The 15,692-nt window shown below is 39.2% G+C and overlaps 1 protein-coding gene across 1 annotated transcript in view; it reads right to left on the minus strand.

Moving 5' to 3' along the window:
* Positions 1-4,643: 4,643 nt before the first annotated feature.
* Positions 4,644-15,692, minus strand: part of ABCB11 (ATP binding cassette subfamily B member 11) — a 110,112-nt gene continuing 99,063 nt past the window's right edge. Inside the window, exons 24-28 of the mRNA XM_023189708.2 lie at positions 13,415-13,571; positions 11,697-11,894; positions 8,211-8,417; positions 5,723-5,869; positions 4,644-4,885 (exon numbers count right to left, since the gene is read on the minus strand). Coding sequence (XP_023045476.1) covers positions 4,685-4,885; positions 5,723-5,869; positions 8,211-8,417; positions 11,697-11,894; positions 13,415-13,571 — 910 coding nt within the window. The 3' untranslated portion in view covers positions 4,644-4,684. The remainder of the gene's footprint in view (positions 4,886-5,722; positions 5,870-8,210; positions 8,418-11,696; positions 11,895-13,414; positions 13,572-15,692) is intronic.

Genomic DNA, 15,692 nt, shown 5'->3' on the forward strand with positions numbered 1-15,692 from the left:
TCAAATCTATAATAGTTTCAGTATCTATCGTTTGAATTTTTGTGACTACTGTGTTTCTATCCCCTTTTCATTTTAAACTTTAGTTTTTTCAATGAAAGATACATATGTACATAAATCTTTTAGCAATTTCTTTCAGTATTCCCCTTCATCTTTTACAATAAGATGTTTTTATTGCTATTTGTTTAAATGTTTAACTCTTCAGTTTCCATTATGAAATATGAGGACCACAAGGATCCAGTTCTTTTTTTACCCATGTCCTATCCCATTCCCAGCCTACCCCACACATTTTCTTGTTCCTTTCATAGTCTATCCATAATTCTGGTTTAGATCAGTATTAAGCTTTTACATTGATGTGACTTTGTAAATAACATACTCAGTGTAATAAAATATATTTCCTTTTTGTGTAACTTTTCTTTCCCCCTAGAGCTAATAGCTAAAAATCTCCAATCTCACTCTGTCTTTTATTATGCATTGCTAATTTACCCTCAAACTCTAGCAAGGGGTTCTGTCTTCTCTCAGCATTCAAACCCATCAGGCAGTCTAGCAGCTCCATGTTTTTCTGGGGGACATTCCTCTCGGAACCCATTTCCCTGCCTCAATCTGGCTCCTTCCTATGCGTAAAGCACACCTGTAATCCTGTGAGCTCCTTGCTAATCATCCTGGACATTCTCGGCTCCTCGTTCTCGAGTTAGGTCATCTGTTCTTACATCCCATATCTTCCTTATTTCTTTGTCTGTGCCCGTATTTTTAGAAAGAGCCCCTTTTTGTGGCTTCCTGAGAAAAGATGGGGAGTAGGGGTGTTGCGACCTGCATGACTGAGAATGTCTTTAGACCTCTCTCCTTCTTGAGAATAGCTTTGCTACATATAGAATAATTTCCCCTTAGAATTTTGAAGGCAAATCTTCATGAATTTTAGTTTCATTGTCAAGAGGTCCTATGTCATTATAACTTTTTGTTTGTTTTGTTTTGTTTTTTTGAGACAAGGTCTTGCTCTGTTGCCCAGGCTGGAGGGCAGTGGCGCAATGTTGGGTCACTGAAGCCTCAACCACCTGGACTCAAGCAATCGCCCCACCTCAGCTTCCCGAGTGGCTCATGCCACCATGCCTGGCTAACTTTTGCTTTTCTTTTTTTGTTAGAAATGGGGTTTTGCCAGGTTGCCCAGGCTGGTCTTGTACTCCTGGGCTCAAGCAATCCTCTTGCCTCGGCCTCCTAAAGTGCTGGGATTACAGGCATGAGCCACTGTGCCCGGTCACATCATTGTAATTCTTTATCGATTATATGTCACACATTCCCCCTTCTCTCCTGGAAAATATTCTCCTTTTCCCTCATTTTCTAAAATTTCATAATGTGCCCAAATAGGATTTTTATTTATTATATTCAGTGTTGGGTGAACTCTTTCAGCTTGGAAATTCATATTCTTCAATTATAGGAAATGTTCTTAGACTATTTTAAAAAATAATTTCTGCCCCTCAGTTTTCTCTGAACTCTCTGGAACTAGACTACTGACTAATTATTGCACCACCTGAATTGTTACCCTCAATTTTTTCTTTTCTTTTTTTCCCCTACTTTTCATCTCTATCTTTCTGTTTTACTTTCAGAGAACTTTCTCCAACTTTATCTTCCAATCCTTCTATTTTTTTTTTTCCTGTTAACTTTTATTAACTGGGGTTATGAGGAGAGTCTGATAACAACACAAACACATTATGAAAACATTAGGAAATTACATAAAGACTTGCAATAAGTTTAAACAGAACAAATTAAGCCAACCCCTTGGTCTTCTGAGAAACAATGAGGTAAAATTGCAGAGACCAAATCTTTGTCAGCGATAGAGGATGCAGGTTAAAAATGTAGACATCATCGCCCCCTGGTGTTGTAAAATAACATGCAATGCTATCCATTTTTGAAGCTGTAATCTTCTCCCTTGTCACTGAGCCTCAATTATTTCCCCAATTTCAAGCCCTCTTTAGTCAATCTTTTCCCTCTCATCAATAACTTTCAAGTATCTTATTTGAAAATATAATTTGTATTAATTCCTCTTTCAGACTCCATAAATTCCTTTCCGGGATACTGGCCACCCCCCAGCACAAGAGTCTATGCTCTTGCTCTTATAAATGCAAGCCAAAACAATAGCTTTAGTCTTTTTTAATCAAAATTAGAGGACTAGCGTGTATTTATTGCAAACTTTATTTCCTCTAAAAGGCATCTTTACTCTGCAACTTGTCATTGCCATTTTTCATAACCAGAATGCATTCCTTCACCATCTGCCTCCTGACTTGGCAACCATCAAGAACTCTGGCCTGACCAGTTAACTTGCTAAACCATCTTTGCTGTTATATACCAGGAAACACTGGAAAAGAGATATAAATAATAAACCTCCATATCCTAATGTCCCAGCTTAATTTATAGGCAGAATTCCATTTGTTGGCGAAGGGAAGAAAAACCATCTACGTAGAGTGAGCTTGGAAGGAAACTTGAGTAAGGAGAAAACATGATGGCAGGATAGGTCTGTGGGAACGGCGGGTGCAGTGCTGGTTTTCATTTCTGTGACAAGAGCTCTTTTTCGTATGTTCATTTTTATTGATTTCTGTTTTTATTTAAATAGATGGAAATATCTTATCTTGACTCATTGAATACATTTATTACCAAGTTTTGAGTGTTTTCCTAATCACTGCATTGGCTCTGTTAGTTCTACTTTCCTTTGTCCAGCTGTCCTATTGTTGTTTTTGCTTTATATGTTAAAATACTTTCTCAGTGTCTGGTGGTCCTTGGAAGTCAATTTCCATGCAAGAGGGAGACATCGAAAAGCCTGGAGAAACTCTGATTGAGTGGGTGCTTGTTGACTGACAGGTGGGCTTCATAGGAGGGTAATATGGCCGGAAAATTTTCTTAGGATTCCAAGGATGGGGTCCTTGATTTCTTTTCTTTTCTTTTTTTTTTTTTTTCGCTCTGTCGCCCAGGCTGGAGTGCAGTGGCGTGATGTCGGCTCACTGCAAGCTCTGACTCCTGGGTTCACACCATTCTCCTGCCTCAGTCTCCCAAGTAGCTGGAACTACAGGCGCCTGCCACTATGTCCGGCTAATTTTTTTATATTTTTAGTAGAGACAGGGTTTCATCGTATTAGCCAGGATGGTCTCGATCTCCTGACCTCGTGATCTGCCCGCCTCGGCCTCCCAAAGTGGTGGGATTACAGGCATGAGCCACAGCGCCTGGCCCAACCTCTTTTCTTAGATTGGCCAGTTTCCCCAGAAAATCATACTTCAGTCTCCTGCCAGAGGAGAGGGGCTGCAAGTTCTTTTGTTCATACACAGCTTTACACTCAGTCCCCCTGTCTCTTGTATGTTAGCTGCCCCTTCAACTGCACCTTGTGTCTCTAAGGGCGTACCTCCCTGTGAGCCTCCTCAGAGGGGTAGTATTCAGTCTCTCGCTGGAACTGGGGAAAAGCAGCCATCCTGCTGCAGGCAGGGCTCTGCAATTCTGTTTCCATACAGGCTTTTGGCCCATTCCTCTGACTTCAGTTCCTCTGTGCCCTTGCCTCCTCCTTCCAGAAGGACCCAGTGTTCTTACATCTTGAACCTTTCTAAGGGTCTGTGGTACAAAACAGGACGTTTCTAGGCTCCCCGACTAACAGGTTACATTTTTGTTTTCTCTCATCTTGTAACTCTATTATCAGTTGTCCATTTGCTTTCTGGCTCCCAAGATTTTGCAGGTGGCATCACTGTGTTTTCTTCATTCTTCTTGATTCCTGCCACCTTTAGTTCTATGTCATTATGTGGTGTTTTGAGGGAGCAGGGGCAAACGACTGCTTTTCTGCCATATTTACTTCCTTTTTTGTATAACACCTAATGAAACTACAGCAAAGTAAAGTGTACTATTTTCATTTCATGAATAGAATTTTGTAGAAACTGAAAACAACAATCAGAATGCAGGGAGGTGCTGAGGAGTACAAGGCCTGGGAGAGAGTCCCCTGCTCCAGCCACACTGGCAGGTTCTCACAGTAATAGTAGCTTCGCCACCCCTACACCCACTCTGAAGCTGAAGCATAAATCAACAGCCCTAACTGGAACGTCCGTGCCAATGCTTTCCCTTTCTGCCTCCGTCAGCCTGAGAGCATCCACCCCTTCCCTATCCTCAGCCTTAGAGATAAAGGAAGGTGGTTTGATGTAAAAGACAACTTTAGTCAAGAAACACAGCTGGTCTTCAGTCCTTCTGTTCTTTTCAAATTTGACCTTGGTCAAGCTCAAGAAATGTTTGTTGAATGCCTGTTATAGACCTGCCTCTGTGTGCACTGAGGTTTCAAAAATGCAAGACAGTTCTCTGTCCTTGAGGAGTTCAAAGTCTCACTTACTCCCTGATGTCTCACAAAGTCCCACATATTAATCAGGACTGGCTCCTGCACAGAGAAGCACTAAGTGGTGGCTGAGCTGCCACTTGACATTGGGTTTTCCCTCACATGGACCCTAGTTTCTTTCATTTTCTGTATATACATCTAAAGCAGAATTATTATGGAAGGTCATTAGAAATTAGGTTGGATTCTGATGTATGACAATGACTGTAAAAGTAAAATATTAACATTCTTCTTTAAAGAAAAAACGATCCCAGCAGGAGGGACTGCTGGGATCGTTTTTTCTTTAAAAACAACCCCTGTAACTGGTGCATCACGTGTGTCTGAGGTTCTTGCATTGGGTCAACTGATGGGGGATCCTGTGGTGACTAGTTTGTAGTAGGCTCCTTTTTGGGCCATCAGTTCTTCGTGGGTTCCCTTTTCAATCACCACCCCCTGTGCCATGACAGCAATGATATCCGCATTCTGGATGGTAGACAAGCGATGGGCAATGACAATGCAGGTCCGACCCTCTCTGGCTTTGTCTAGAGCAACCTGCACCGTCTGCAAAGAGAAGATGGAAAGTTAATGCAAAGATGCATGATTGCTCCCCAGTCCACCATCATGAGAGTTCAGTTAACATGACCTGAATAACAGTTCTATACTTGAGGGCAAACCCAAAGGTTTGACGTAAGAGAGGATTAAGTAAGTATTCTCTGAATGCAATGCATCAGTGATTTCAATGGCAGTGCACAGGCTGAGGAATTTCAGTGGAGCAAGAAGGAAGCAAACTATGAAGTCCCTATGTAATTTTACAATATTTGATGGTCTAGCTTCCTGAAATGAAACGAAGAAAACAATGGAGGGTGGCAGTTAAGTGGCCGTTCCTGATACTGCTCTTCATTGAAGACGTTTTAGCTCTCTCCAAAATGGAATCCCAATTGTTATGGCATTAATTGTACATTTTAAATTTCATAATTGTGTTATGCTCAATTGCATCTTCTTTCATGCAAACCACACATCAGATATTACCTCTTTCTTTGTGTTGTATGTGGCCTACCTTCTCTGTCACATACCTTTAGAACTATAAAATATTTATAACAGATAATCTAGATTATTTCACTTTATTCAAGAAAGGTGATCATTTGCCTTTGGAAAAAAATGTCACTTAGCCTAAAGAATCTTAAAAACAATTCTTATTTTAAAGGTAAAATATTTTATTTGAAGCAATTTTATATTAAATCACTTGCTCTAGATAATTGTCTTTTGGTTCCATAAAGTATTGCCAATTTCTACTGTTAATAAATCAGAAAATTGAAAACAATGCCATTTTATAAGGACAAATTTTACAGCCAAAGACTTATTTGTAATGATATAAGACTTTAGAAAATCAGTACTTACCTTTTCACTTTCTGTGTCTAAGGCAGAAGTGGCTTCATCTAGTAGCAAGATTTTAGGATCTCGTACAATGGCCCGAGCAATAGCAATACGTTGTTTCTCCCCTCGAGAGAGTTGAGACCCCTGGGACCCAACGTTAGTTTCATATTTCTGAAAAAAGTATGGTAAGTTTGAGAAATAGAAACAGTTATTGCTCCTGTGCTGTACAGAACTCATGTCAAGTTCTCCTCTGTAATTTAAATTATTTATTTGTTGAACTAGAGAATAGTGAGTGAATCCTCCTATAGGATGAAGGATGTCAAATCCACTTAGGAATATAAGAAAAACATGGAATTTGTGACCTTTGATGTGGGAAGCAAGGGGACTTTATTCCTCATTTCTGCATTTCTTTTAGGTTTATATTTTCAATCTCCTCCCTGTGTCCAGGTAAGAGCCCATATATATGAGATCCTCCTTGATTTGAGACTGTCTGATTCTAGACTCTTATCTGGAAAAATCCTTCCAAGACGGACTAATCTCAAGAATGGAAATGTCTTTGTGAGATCTTCTGGTCCACTTCTGTATTAGGGAGGCGACAATCTGGAACACAGCCCTTGGTTAGAAGCTCCACTCTGCTGCTTACTAGCTTGTGTTCATGAACAAATTATTTATATTTTTTGAGCTGGCTAGTCATCTGAGGTGCAGTATTAACACTCACTTCACATATTTATTGTGAGTTTTAGATAAAATTAGGAAGAAAAATCACTCATGCCTGGCATGGCTACATAAAAATTAGTTAACACTCACAGAGTGTTTACCATAGAGGTATTGTGCTAACTATTCTAGCTAAGTTATCATTTAATACACACAGAAACCATACCCACCCTATCTTTTTTAGATTACAAAACTTAGGCACAGGGAGGTAAGAAAATGGTGCGAGGACAAGTAACAAGCAGTGAAAGTGAAATCTGAATCCAGGTGAAGGTGAATCTGTCTCTCCTTTGAGTCCCTTGACTACTGCTCTTCCTGCCGTCCACAACACGAGCTGTTTCCTTCCCCGGCTTCCCTTGCCTCCTGATGAAAGCTCCATCAAGCCAGGTGAGACCCATGAAAACCTGCTTTGTCCTTGTGGAGACAAAGCGCTCAGAGAAGGGTACCATGGGCAAGTCTGTATGAGGACAATGTAGTAAACCAGCTCCATGCCAGTGCCTCGCCCCAAATGAGTAGGTATTCAATAAGGGTTTGTGGGATAAATGAGTCTCCCAGGAGACACACGAGCTTTGCTTTTGAACTCTGGATTCAGCAAATAGTAATTTCCATGTGCTTATAGATTGGGCTAACAGGTAAGAACCGGGCCAAGAGCCTAACACTTAGGAGACTGTGAAAAGAGCAAACAAAAAGCCCTCCACAAACACCACAAAAGTTATAAACATAACCACTTATAAAGAAAAACAATTTTCCCAGGGATATTTTTAAAAAGTAAGTAGAGAAGGTAAAAGGTAAAATTTGGCCCTACAATTTGGTTTCCATGTTTTAATTTTTCTTGTGATCAAAACTAAGAGGGACTTTTGGTGGATGGGAAAATGCAGAGACAATATTGTGTGAAATCTGGACTTGGCTCTGGCAAAGTAAGAGACATCAAGGCAGGTGCAACTTACCCACCACCCATGGTACACACTACCAGGTAATGAAATAATGATGATGGCAGTAACATCAGCGGCAGCTTTCTTTGTGTGGCTATTAAGTGTGTTTTCTTCATTTTAATGTTATTTTCTTGCATTTTGCAGATGGAATAGAAAATCTCAGAAAGGATAATTGTCCCAAAGCTACGAAGCTACTAAGTGGCAAAGCTTGGATGCAAGCCCAGGTCAGCTCCAAATCTCAGGCTTTTCCCCACTGTGCTAAACTAAAGCTCAATGCACAAAAAAATTCAACAAAGATAGCATCTGTTGCATTGGGCAATACAATACTTTCCAAAATTAAAGAGTATGTTGCTGAAGGATATTTCTTTTGCTTAAAAACTAAGACAGTCTGGGGGCACTGTGAAATAAATTGTGTACCCTTTGACCTTCTAGAGCCACAATCATAATACAGATTGAATATTTCTTATCAGAAATGCTTGGGACCAGAAGTGTTTCAGGTTTTGGACTTTTTCAGATTTTGGAATATCTGCATATAATGAGATATCTTGGGGATAGGACTCAAGTCTAACCACAAAATTCACGTTTCTTATCTACTTTATACACATAGCCCAGAAGTAAATTCCTATAATATTTTTAATAATTTTGTGATGAAACAAAGTTTTGACTGCATTTTGACTGTGGCCCATCATATGAGGTCAAGTATGAAATTTTCCACTTGTGGGATCATGTTGGCACTCAAACAGTTTTGAATTTTGGAAAATTTTGGATTTGGGATTTTCAGATTAGGGATGCTCAACCTGTACACTTTGGTCGTTCTACTTCTCCCCATCCTTGTCTCCCACAGGGAATGGCTCTGACTTCGTACTCACCTCTGGGAGTGACATGACAAAATCATGCAGCTGAGCCTGTTTTGCAGCTGCTATGACTCTTTCCACGGGAATTTCTTTGGTGTTGTCTCCATACTTGATATTGTCCATTATGCTACAGGCAAACAACACTGGTTCCTGGGAAACAATTCCAATGTTTGAGCGGAGGAACTGGATATTTACTTTTTTGCTGTCATGCCCGTCTATCATCTGCCAATAGAGGAGATGACAGGTCATTAAGTTTTCAGAATTTCAGCAGCAAGGAAAGTTCATATTCTAGCGTTAGGTGTTATGCAGGACATTTGGTTTGCTTAACAGACAGCAATCCCAAGGCTAAAATTACGGAATAAATTATGCTGCCTTTGACCTCTGGATGTAATGTCTATCAGGAGTGGCATCCATGTTAACACTAATCAGACTATGGTCCTATTTATTTCCTGAACTCTGGCTCTACAGGTGAAACAAATGAGAAAGACACTCAGGTATTCAGGTAAGAAACAACTTCCCCTTACTTTGGTGCAGCACACTCTCTACAAATATACAGGGTTGCTCTATTTTGAGACTCATGAGTTATGGAAAGGATTTTTCTCTGGGAAGCTTTTGGGCAATATAAGGGTCAAATCTGTTTTCTTGATTTTACTAACGCCATTCTCCGAATAACTGAGATAATAAAACCAAGTAAAAAAGGAATACATTTATTCACTTAGTCAATCAACAAACATATATTTGAATCACCTGCCACAAAGCACCATCCTAAGCAGTCTATGTCTGCTACGTAAAGAAAATATTATCTCTGTTTCCTAGGAACTCACAGTCTAGTTAGGCAGTGAAGTCCAGGGACTTGAATATCTACCACACGAGCTGGTTCACAAAAAAGTCCTAGAATAAATATTAAAGGCACAGTATGCCTAACGTACTACTGTAAAGTATTTGGCCCTATTATTTCAGAAAAAATAGTGATAAATGGTATGAACAGATTATATTTGAGATAATTTCTAAGTAATGGAAAAAGTAAACACTATTAGAAAAAATATAAAGCGTTTCTCAATAACAATTAGCCCTGGCTTATCTTGCTCTACTCATTTTCCATAGCATTTAAGTCTGCAAAACACAATTTAATAATTAAACACTGGGGCTGTTCGCTCATTCTTCTAAATGTGCTACATTGTAAGCTCCTAGAAGACAGAAGACACCTTTCATGCTCCTTAGAATCTCCCACAGGGCCTCATGCAGTAACAGGCACATCATAGGCATCCAAATAAATGTTGAAAATATTGAATGCCTGCATTTGGTAGCTTAAGAGTGAAGAGGACTTTGAAAAAAACTTTTAAAAAGTGGTAGGTTTTCTGCTTAAAATGTATGTAGAAATGTTTTATGATGATATAACAAAATATACTGAGCCTATGAAATGCAAGAAGTCATAATGATTTCCTTATTGGCCTTGCTTTCTACCTGTGACCAAAACATTCACTGGGCATATTCAGATAAATATACTTAATATACATGTTAATGTTGGAAAAGTAAATATGAGGGATTCAGTTTCCTGTATCTTGCATAGTTCACAATCTATGTTGGCTGGAGGCATGACAGAACTGACATTTTGGAAAATTGAACTCTCTGACTTATTGGAATTATACCTCTGGTTACAATGGGCTTTCTAGGTTCATCGGTTACCAAATACCTTCAAACAAATTAAAATCTTTATACCTCAACTTAATAACAGAAGTGATTATAAATTATAGGAAATCAACACTTAGTCCTTATTTTTATAACTTCCTGGATTCTGTCAATTTCTGTTTGCTTGTTTCCTTGCTTTGCTTTATGCAAGGAAATCTTTAGTTGCCTCTTTCAAGTTTTTCTCAGCATGTCTTTTCATAATGTTATCTGTCCTTATTACACTGAAGATTATACTATTCGGGGAAGTCAGAAAGGCCACTTTCAAAATATTAGCATTAAACAGTGAATCAAGTATGGAGCAAAATAAAACATTTTCAGACCCATATCTATGAACAATTTCTTAGAAAATTGCTTGTGGATGAGCTCCAACAAAGGGGGGTGAAAACTATGAAAAGGGAATTTATGGGAACTATGAAATAATGGATCTAATCCAAGGAAATATCACAGGGAACTCACAGGATGACAACTGTTCAACAGGCAAAGGTTGTAAGTGACAGAAATGAGGGAATAGATGGCCTGAGAGGGACACTGGAAGAACACAAAGGTTTTCATAAAGACAAAAAATATAAGAAAAAAAGAAACCTTTCAGAAAAACAATCAAGAAAAAATATAATACAAATGTAACTCACTATTTGACTAAGGGATGAACAATATTTACATAATCATTTAAAAAGCTGTCAATTGATTTTCAACTTTTAGAATCAACTTAGAGTGAAAGCAGGAAAGAAATATTATAAACAGGATGTGCTGTGAATTCTTGATAATAGTGCAGTTAGAACTTACGAGTTAAAAGAAGGGTGTAAGAGGTGAAAATAAAGGTAGGATTGCTAACATTTTTATTTTAGAAAGTGAGAATTCAAGAGGAACTATCTACAGGTGGTGGAAGAGCAACGGAAGCAGATCAGAAGTTTACAAATTTATAAATAGAAGGTCTAAAAAACGATATAACTATATTGGGAGGAGGTAGGAAAAAGGAGGGGGTGGTGAGGGTAAGTAGATTTTTATCTTTTGAGAATAAATCACAGAGAGTCTAAATTTGTTAAATCATGAAACAGCAGGAGCACATTATTTAAAGGCATAAAAGTAATAATCGGCAGATCAAAAAACATCAAGTGGTCAAAGATAGTTGCCTTTGGGAAGAGAAATGTGGAGTGGGAGTGTAAGCATAAAGCAGGGGGGTGACTTTTCATTATAAATGTTTATTATTTGATTTTGTGACCTTCTGCATATATTACTTTTAAAGAAAGAAAAAAAGGACAGAAAAGAGAAAGAAATGTTATGAAAAATAAATAGCAAAGCTATTCACCAAAATTTCAAATATCCTTGCCAAAGATTTATGGTACATGGCTCTCAATCTGAGTTCCTTGCCTTATTTAGATTTCAGCTTCTTGAACAAGGATTGTCTTAGATCTTTTCATGCTAAATCTCCTTTCTTGTTCATTTATCATTATTTCCCTTATCACTCTACTTTTTTCATTCCTGGTCATTAGTTTCCTGATTAGTCTGCACTTTCTGCTCCATTTACGGGTAAATGAATGCTTCTATTAAATACACTCATCTCCAGCTTTGCAGTGTGCCCAGTTTTCTTTGCCTAACTGGTCAGCAAGCCATCTGGAACTGGGGAAAATCTGACATTAGAAATTGTGAGGGAGAATCAGGTGAAGCAGCAAATGACTGGGAATGGAAAATATGCATGGGGTAAGTGCCTAAGGCAAGCATTTTAAAGTGAGTCTGGCAAAGCAAAAACTTGAAGCCAAAAACTTGGAAAGAGTCTGCAGAAGGCAAAATTCTCAGAAAGGTTGCGTGGCTTACCACCTTTCCTTGATCAGGATCATAGAAACGTTCCAACAGCTGAATGCTGGTGCTTTTGCCACATCCACTGCTCCCAACAAATGCCAGTGTCTGCCCTGGACTAATCGACACCGAGAGACCATTCAGAACTTGTGTGTCAGGTCGAGAAGGATATGTAAATTTACAATCAACAAAATCAATCTTCCCCTGGAAGTTGTCCTGTGGATGGGAGGATCAAAATTAGAGATGCTCTTACTGGAGCCTAGAATATTGAAAACACACCTAAATCTTGAGTTTAAAATCCCTGCTTGAGATACCTTCAAACCATGCTGCCAAAATGCAAAGTATAGAGACAGCAACTTAATAAAAGGACATTCCATTTTCTATTCTGAAAGATGTAGTATAAAGGAAGGCTTGGGCAACAAAATTAAAGACATTTGACTCCCCCATTCCCAGTCTAACCTAAGGGAATTTTCTTGCCATCCATTCCTGATGTTCTGAATAGAAGAGAATAGCTGGAAGATATTAAATCACAGAAGCCAGTAACTGTCCAAACCCTATAGCTTTGTTCCCCCAAAGACTAAAAATAATGTTACACTTAAAACGACCTAGAAAGAAAGTTACCTGAGGTCTGTACTGCAAAGGTGAATACTTTCTATTGTACTTTGGTGTGCTTAAAACTCTCTAACCTATAAACTCTAGAAATGGATAGACATTTAACAGACCACACAGAAACTTTACATTTACTGAACTGAAGGAGAAATTTTACCAATTTAGAAAGATAACAGAATTTAGCTTAGCTTTACTGGTGTTTATGTTTGCTTTGCTTTCTGGAACATACTAAAATTTTAAAAAATAGGTAGAGAAGATTTAAAAATACGTATCTATCAATTAGAAGAAGATATTTTGTTGAGATTGAATTAATTTTCTGGACATCCACATAAGCTAAAACTTGAATCAAGATGAACATGAATTAAATCAACATTATTGGACAGGAAGAATTGATTTTTCTAAATTCCGTATCAGAATATCAATAGAAAACACAGTGGTTAGGTAGATCTCAGAGGACAACTGGCTTCATTCATTCAGGAACTAAGTGTATTTTATATTACACAGAATTTAGCATTCATTGAATGTCATTGCCTTGTTCAAATGCCAGCTTTAGGAATAATTTTTGATGCTAATTTACTTTATTCCTTTTTAGGTATAAATCTACTGTGTGTCCACTCCGAGTATGTATGAATGAACCCATATACAGCGGGAATTTAGAAGCCAAGTGGTATTGTGTGGCCATCCCTAATGGCTGTCCTGCACACACACACACACACACACACACACACACAACCTTACCCCTTATCAATACTTACACATTTTATTTATTTACTTTATGAGACTTTAACTTCTGGGGTAGATGTGCAGAATGTGCAGGTTTGTTACATACGTATACACATGGTGGTTTGCTGCACCCATCAACCCGTCATCTACATTAGGTATTTCTCCTAATGTTATCCCTCCCCTACACCCCGCCATCCCCTGACAGGCCCCAGTGTGTGATGTTCCCCGCTCTGTGTCCATGTGTTCTCATTGTTCAACTCCCACTTACGAGTGACAAGATGCAGTGTTTGGTTTTCTGTTCTTGTGTTAGTTTGCTGAGAATGATGGTTTCCAGCTTCATCCCTATCCCTGCAAAGGACATGAACTTATCCCTTTTTATGGCTGCATAGTATTCCAATACTTACCCATTTTTCTCCTGCACTACTGTATACACTGATTGGGGGTTGTCGGTCCAGCAGTTCAAAAAAGCGTGCAGCTGATATTTTAGCTTTTGCATAACTTGGGGTGTAAGAGAAGGTTCTTCCAAGAGCTGTCGCACTCAGTACAACTGCAGAGATCACCCTGTAACCAGACAGACACACAGGCAGAAAGCAGGGAGGAGTGGTTGGTGTGATGAGCTGAGGGCAGAAATTTGGGGATCTAGCCCTGGTTCTGCTAGGAAAGGACCAAATATACTTGAGCAAGTCACTTTAGATTTGTCTGGGAATGGGGAGGGTGCTGTTTAAGAGATCAGCAGTTTTCAAACTGTGTTCTATGAAAAAGGGGTAAAGAAGAGGACTGAACAAGCATGAAGGGGAGAGCTCAGACCTCCAAACCTTTATTTGACCACAATAGCTTCTTTTAAGAAAATTGTTTGAGGGGGAAAAAGACTTCTGAAGTTTTTTTTTTTTTTTTTTTTTTTAAAGAAAAAGCAGGCTTGAAAGATCACCAGATTGAGCTAATTTTTCTAGAATTATAACAGTTTTTTGAACCTATAATAGGTATATAAAAGATAATGATTGATGATATAAGCTTCAGTTCTGTACCAGGTATGTATATAATTTATGCTTCAGAGAGCAAGACAGATGAAATTGCCTGTCTCCTTCTTCTTGTGTTAGCCTCTAACTATATTCAACATTTACTTAATTAATGAGAGTGAGTGAATGAATGAATGAATGATAAATATAATGAGAGATAACTCTGTTGCTGTACAGACTATGATGTGAGTAGTAGCCCCCAAAGCTGTTCACCTGCACCGTCATGCACAGAGGGTCTGCCTGGGATGGGGATAGGGATAACGGACGTGTCCTTGTGTGTCACACTGCTCAGTTCTTAAGCAGGAATTGTTTTAGGCCAGAATTGCAAATCCAAACATCTCCAGGAGCCCAATTTAAAGCCTAAGGGAATGAAAAGCATTTGAAATGAAATGGAAAATGGTGGAAGATGACCTTCCAATTTTTAAAGTGAAGCCAGAAATTCAGAGTTTTCCATAGTCCCAGAATTTTTTTTTTTTTTTTTTTTTTTTGAGATGGAGTCTCACCCTGTCACCCCAGCTGGAGTGCAGTGGCATGATCTCAGCTCACTGCAGCCTCCGCCTCCTGGGTTCAAGCGATTCTCCTGCCTCAGCCTCCCGAGTAGCTGGGATTACAGGTACACACCATGACACCTGGCTATTTTTTTTGTATTTTTTGTAGAGACGGGATTTCGCCATGTTGGCCAGGCAAGTCTCAAACTCCTGACCTCAAGTGATCCACCCACCTTGGCCTCCCAAAGTGCTGAGATTACAGGCGTGAGCCACCGCGCCCAGCCTGTAGCCCCAGATTTTTACACATTGGCAAAAAATTATTCTAAAACCTTAATATAAACTAAATAAAAATAAGCCAATGGTTTGCGTTTTTTTCTAATTTAGATTAGTAGCTTTAAACATCAAAGATTTAGAAAAGAGAGACTTTCCTAGCTGGGTGGGTGTAGTGGAGCGGGAGAGAAGTGCTGAAAGAGATACCAGGTGAGAAGGCGGGACTCATGGCTAGAGAATGAAACCCAAGAACAGATTCCTATAGGACCACTTTTCCTAATGCCCTCCAAACCTTTCTCAGACCGTCTCCACCCTTACACCTGGCCCTCTCCCCGACCCATATACATGTGTACCTCATTCCCCAGTACCCTGACTCCCTTAGGCTTTCACCTCTGGAAATGTGAGAAATTGGACTCAAAGCTAATCTTATTAGAAAAGCAGGCTTTGGCTCTACGAATGGAACATCATTTACCTGTATGGCCTATGCTGTCTCTGCCTAGGAGCAGTCAGCTGGGAACATGCCCTCTTTGCAAGAGAGGAGTTCAAATCAAACAGTTCTTTATGAACTATCTTAGCCAAGGCCTCTAGATTTTCTCAGCATTAACATCTGTGGCAGATTGTTCATAAACAACGATCGTATTAATTCACACTATCATGCATCCCTTTGCAACATGACTGTTTTACTCCTCTCATCAAAAAGTGGATTCTATTTTTTTCTATTCCTTAAACCTGGGCTTGATAGTATGACTTTCTTTGGCCAAACAGAAAATTAGAAAGTCTCTTTGCACGGAGAGACTTGAAAAGTACTTGCACAGTGGGGCTTGCCCTCTTTTGTGGCACTTGGAACTCTGAGGCCATAATATGAAGAAAAGAAGCTCATCTGCTAGACAGGCCATGTGGAGACAGAA

This window comes from Piliocolobus tephrosceles, chromosome 11, assembly GCF_002776525.5.
Source record: "Piliocolobus tephrosceles isolate RC106 chromosome 11, ASM277652v3, whole genome shotgun sequence".
In the NCBI taxonomy this organism is placed as follows: Eukaryota; Metazoa; Chordata; class Mammalia; order Primates; family Cercopithecidae; genus Piliocolobus; species Piliocolobus tephrosceles.